The sequence below is a fragment of the Austrofundulus limnaeus genome, unplaced genomic scaffold, assembly GCF_001266775.1.
Source record: "Austrofundulus limnaeus strain Quisiro unplaced genomic scaffold, Austrofundulus_limnaeus-1.0 Scaffold1559, whole genome shotgun sequence".
Taxonomy (NCBI): Eukaryota; Metazoa; Chordata; class Actinopteri; order Cyprinodontiformes; family Rivulidae; genus Austrofundulus; species Austrofundulus limnaeus.
In genome coordinates, this window is record NW_013953961.1 from 5,765 (window position 1) to 11,397 (window position 5,633).

Below are 5,633 nucleotides of genomic sequence, written 5' to 3' on the forward strand. Positions count from 1 at the left end.
GTTAGTTGTTAATGGTTAACGTTAGTTGTTAATGGTTAATGTTAGTTGTTAATAGTTAATGTTAGTTGTTAATAGTTAATACTAGTTAATGATAGTTAATGTTAGTTGTTAATGGTTAATGTTAGTTGTTAATGGTTAATGTTAGTTGTTAATGATAGTTAATGTTAGTTGTTAATGGTTAATGTTAGTTGTTAATGGTTAATGTTAGTTGTTAATGATAGTTAATGTTAGTTAATAATAGTTAATGTTAGTTGTTAATGGTTAATGTTAGTTGTTAATGGTTAATGTTAGTTAATAATAGTTAATGTTAGTTAATAATAGTTAATGTTAGTTGTTAATGGTTAATGTTAGTTGTTAATGGTTAATGTTAGTTAATAATAGTTAATGTTAGTTATTAATAGTTAATGTTAGTTGTTAATAGTTAATACTAGTTAATGATAGTTAATGTTAGTTGTTAATAGTTAATACTAGTTAATGATAGTTAAAAATGAATGTAAGTGAAAATAACGGCCTCAGTTTGATGGAAGAACAAGGAYGTGTGCTGACCTGGACTTTGCGGAGCTGCTTTAGCGCCTCCTCTCGGCCCCTGCTGGAAGCCTCCAGCTGCTCCTCTGAGTCCTTCAGCTCTCCTTCCAGCTTCTTCTTGGAGGCAGACACCTGAGCTCGCTGCTTCCTCTCCTCCTCAAGCTCYGCCTCCAGCTCACGCACCTGATGAGGAACAGAAGAGACAAACTGACAGTTGGCTGGAAGATTCACTACAGAAGCAGTTCTGCAGTTCTGGTCGGAGCAGAATAATGATGACATCATCAGARCTGCACCTGTCTGAGGAGCTGCTTCTTCTTCTCCTCTCCCAGCTCCTCGCGGGCCTGCAGCTCCCGCTCATGCTGAGCCTTCAGAGCCTGAYTGTTGACYTCCAGACGCAGCTTGGMATCCTCTGCGACCTGCAGCTCGTCCTCCAGCTCCTCCATCTGCGTCCTCATCTCCTCCACCATGGCCTCCAGGCCCCGCTTGGCCTTCTCCAGGTCATGAACCTGAAGAAACATCAGAGATCAGCTCCATCAGCTCCACCTGTCTCCAGATCCTGCTCTGACAGAAAGCTTCTTACGTTCTTCCCCACGTCATCTTTGGAGCTGATGAGATCCTCCATCTCAGCTCGAAGGGCCTTCATGGTCTTCTCTGCCTCCTCCAGGACCTCCTGCCTCTCCTCTAGAGCTCTGCTCAGAGATAAAATCTTTGTCTCCTTCTCCCTCACCTCCGCCTCTGCTCGATCTCGCTCCTCTGTGAACTTAGAGGACACGGCTCGCTCTTCTGCCAGCATCTGGAAAACAGGAGATACAAACTGATGTGAAGAACATCAGCAGAGGAACTGCTTCATCATGTAAGGGGATGAAAACCAGACAATGAACCTGGTCTGAGTTAATGTCTAACTGGTCAGAAGAACCAACCTGAGGTGCTGACAGAAGCTTCTAAAATCCTAAACTGATTTATTAAATGTTTCTTCTAAAGCCAGCCTGTATTCACCCGATCAAACTTCTTCTGCTTCTTCTCAAGGTTGGACACCAGCTGTCTCTGGGTGTCCAGGTCCACCAGGATGTCCTCCAGCTCCTGCTGCAGACGCCCTCGGCTCTTCTCCAGCTTATCATAAGCTGAAGACTTCTCCTCCAACTCGCCGACAGCTGCTTCCAGCTCACGTTGCAGACGCCTTCTCCCCTCCTCCAGCATCTCCACTGTCACCGACACATCGTCCAGCTTCTTCTTCTGCTCACACAGCTGCAGACAGAAGAACAACAGGTGGAACAACAGGTTGAACAACAGGTGGAACAATAGGAGGAACAAGGTGGAACAACAGGTGGAACAACAGGTTGAACAACAGGAGGAACAAGAGATGGAACAACATGAAGTTTCCACCTGTAACAAACACTGAGGTCTAAGTTGTAACTTCCCAGGAGTCGGAGTGAACAGGGAGTGAACGGAGTGAACGGAGTGAACAGGGAGTGAACAAGGAGTGAACAGGGAGTGTGGGAGTGAACAGGGAGTGAACGGAGTGAACAGGGAGTGAACGGAGTGAACAGGGAGTGAACAAGGAGTGAACAGGGAGTGAATGGAGTGAACAGGGAGTGAACAGAGTGAACAGGGAGTGAGAGAGTAAACAGGGAGTGAACAGGGAGTGAACAGGGAGTGAACAGGGAGTGAACATGGAGTGAAAAGGGAATGAACATGGAGTGAACAGGGAGTGAACATGGAGTGAACAAGGAGTGAACAGGGAGTGAACAGGGAGTGAGGGAGTGAACAGGGAGTGAACGGAGTGAACAGGGAGTGAACAAGGAGTGAACAGGGAGTGAACAGGGAGTGAATGGAGTGAACAGGGAGTGAACAGAGTGAACAGGGAGTGAGAGAGTAAACAGGGAGTGAGAGAGTAAACAGGGAGTGAACAGGGAGTGAACAGGGAGTGAGAGAGTAAACAGGGAGTGAACAGGGAGTGAACAGGGAGTGAAAAGGGAATGAACATGGAGTGAACAGGGAGTGAACAGGGAGTGAACAGGGAGTGAACATGGAGTGAACAGGGAGTGAACAGGGAGTGAAAAGGGAATGAACAGGGAGTGAACATGGAGTGAACATGGAGTGAACATGGAGTGAACATGGAGTGAACAGGGAGTGAACAGGGAGTGAACAGGGAGTGAACAGGGAGTGAACAGAGTGAACAGGGAGTGAACGGTAAGATGCCAACATGTCTTCCAGTCTTCAGGTCATAAACTCATTTGTAAAGTGGACCTGAAGCAGATCCTGAGGACCACCTCACAGGATGTCTCAGAGGTCTTTACACAAACTGGTTTTAGATTAGTTTTCAGTCTGACTGATCATCTGTCCAACAACGTCCTGTGTTTGACACTTCATTTCAARGATAAAAGGACAGAAACTGGTTTTGAGTATCTGACCCTGGACCAGTTCCAGCTGCCGATCTTCAGACATCAGGACTGACCTGCATGTTGAGACTGGACACCTGCTTCTCCATGGACCGTTTGACCTCTGTCTCCTCCTCCAGCTGCTCCAATAGGCTGTTCCTGTCCTCCTCCATCTGCCTCAAAYGTCCAGACAGGCTCAGCTTCTGGTGGGTTTCCTCAGACAGCAGCTCCTGGAGGACAAGGACATCAGCTGATTGTAAGAAYGTGAAGAGTCCAAATGATCAGACTGAGACGTGTCCTTCACCTGTGTGTCCTGAAGCTGAGAGGACAGACTGGAGACATCTTTACTCAGCTTGATGTTCTTTCCTTCAGCCTCATTCAGTAAAGCCGTCACATTGTCCAGCTCCATCTGGAAGAGACAAAGACATTTGGACATTTAGAGAAATGGTTCCAGATCTTTAGGTCCTCAGCAGGTCTCATTCTTCCTGCTCACAGTGGTCTTGGAGACCCGCTCTTCCAGCTCATTTCGCTGCCGTTCACTCTCATTGAAGCGTGAGTTTAAGTCGTTCAGCTGAGCCTCCATCTTCTTCTTCTTGTGCTCCACTTCCTGTTTGGAGCCGGTGAGCAACCGAAGCTCAGAACTCAGACTTGCCGTCTCTTTCTCCAGGGCGTGTTTGGATTTCTCCAGAGTGGACCTCACCTGCTCAGAAACAGAGAAAGGTTTTCAGATTAAAAGTGAAAATGAGGAGTGTATCATTTGTTTTGTGTGTGTGTATGTGTGTATGTGTGTGTGTGTGTGTGTGTGTGTGTGTGGGTGGGGACCAACCCTCTTGGCTTGGTCCAGCTGCTCAGTGAGCTCCTCCACAGCCTGGTTGTGTTTCTGTCTGAGGTCCTGGATTTGGGCCTCATGGTTCCGGCCTTCCTCCTCCATAGTCTTCTTCAGCATGGCTACTTCCTGTTCCCGCTTCGCTCTGAAACAAGAACACAACTGCATCAATGTCAGCTTTTATGCAGATGACACCCGTATGTTCTGAAAGACTGTTTTGAACACTTGATCTCAGGTTAAACATTCTGGGAAGCTGTAGAGATCAGGACTTCTACAAACTCGTGGATCAGCAGAGGATTATTGATGTTTTATCAGCTCTCACAGACCGTAACTCCTGCTGGGCCGCCGTCACATCCAGACTGTCCTCCAGCTCAGACCGCAGAGCATTTAGTTCCTCCCCCAGGTCCCTGCGAGCTGCCTCAGCCTTCGCCCTTGCCACCTTCTCTGCTTCCAGGTCCTCCTGAAGCTCTGAAAGCATCATCTCCAGCTCCCGAACTCGCTTCACCACAGCTGCACGTTGACCGCTCTCCTCTTCCAAACTGTGAACAGAAAACAGATTCATTAGTAACTTTAGGGATCTGAGTCTGGTAGCTTTAGGGTCTGAGTCTGGTACCTTTGGTGTCTGGTAGCTTTAGGGGTATGGATCTGGTAACTTTAAGGGTCTGGGTCTGGTAGTTTTAGGGTCTGAGTCTGGTACCTTTGGTGTCTGGTAGCTTTAGTGTCTGGTAACTTTAGGAGTCTGGGTCTGGTAGCTTTAGTGGTCTGGATCTGGTAACTTTAAGGGTATGGGCCTGATAGTTTTAAGGGTCTGGGTCTGGTAACTTTAAGGGTCTGGGTCTGGTAGTTTTAGGGTCTGAGTCTGGTACCTTTGGTGTCTGGTAGCTTTAGGGTCTGGTAACTTTAGGAGTCTGGGTCTGGTAGCTTTAGTGGTCTGGATCTGGTAACTTTAAGGGTATGGGCCTGATAGTTTTAAGGGTCTGGGTCTGGTAACTTTAAGGGTCTGGGTCTAGTAGTTTTAAGGGTCTGGTTCTGGTAACTTTGAGGGTCTGGGTCTGGTAGCTTTAGGGGTATGAGTCTGGTAGTTTTGGGGTCTGGTATCTTCAGGGTCTGGTAACTTTAGGGGTCTGTGTCTGGTAACTTTAAGGGTCTGGGTCTAGTAGTTTTAAGGGTCTGGTTCTGGTAACTTTAAGGGTCTGGGTCTGGTAGCTTTAGGGGTATGAGTCTGGTAGCTTTGGGGTCTGGTATCTTCAGGGTCTGGTAACTTTAGGGGTCTGTGTCCGGTAATTTCAGGGTCTGGGTCTTGTAGTTTTAGTGGTCTGGATCTGGTAACTTCGAGTGTCTGGGTCTGGTAGCATTAGGGTTCGGGGTCTGATAACTTCAGGGTCTGGGTCTGGTAGATTTTGGGGTCTGGGTCTGATAATTTCAGGGTCTGGGTCTGGTAGCTTTGGGGTCTGATAACTTCAGGGTCTGGGTCTGGTAGATTTTGGGGTCTGGGTCTGATAACTTCAGGGTCTGGGTCTGGTTAGGTTTAGGGGGTTTTAGGTTTAAGGTCTTTCTTACCGGTTTAGCGTAGCTTGCAGCTCTTCTTCTTTAGCTGCTAACTGAGTTCTTAACTCAGCTATTTGCGCCTGCAGGTCAGCGTAGTTGTCCTGCAGTTCCACAAGCTCCGCCTCCACCTTCTTCTTGGCCTTCTCTACATCCTGACGAGACTTCTCCTCCTTCTTCAGACGAACTTTATCACCAAGCAGAAAATAATCAGTGTAGACTTTTATTATTGTGCTTTTATTGTGGTTAGCACTGTAAGGATTGATGTTTAATGTCGTTGTACTCCAATATAATGACATTAAATTCTATCTATCTATCTATCTATCTATCTATCTATCTATCTATCTATCTATCTATCT

The 5,633-nt window shown here is 47.0% G+C and overlaps 1 protein-coding gene across 1 annotated transcript in view; it reads right to left on the reverse strand.

The window, feature by feature from the left end:
- Positions 1 to 5,633, reverse strand: part of LOC106535776 (myosin-11) — a gene marked incomplete at its 3' end in the record, with an annotated part of 32,105 nt that overhangs the window by 3,029 nt on the left and 23,443 nt on the right. The window contains 10 exon segments of the mRNA XM_014032856.1: positions 547 to 708; positions 819 to 1,031; positions 1,106 to 1,318; positions 1,522 to 1,770; positions 2,981 to 3,133; positions 3,208 to 3,312; positions 3,397 to 3,603; positions 3,730 to 3,874; positions 4,056 to 4,268; positions 5,290 to 5,461. Coding sequence (XP_013888310.1) covers positions 547 to 708; positions 819 to 1,031; positions 1,106 to 1,318; positions 1,522 to 1,770; positions 2,981 to 3,133; positions 3,208 to 3,312; positions 3,397 to 3,603; positions 3,730 to 3,874; positions 4,056 to 4,268; positions 5,290 to 5,461 — 1,832 coding nt within the window.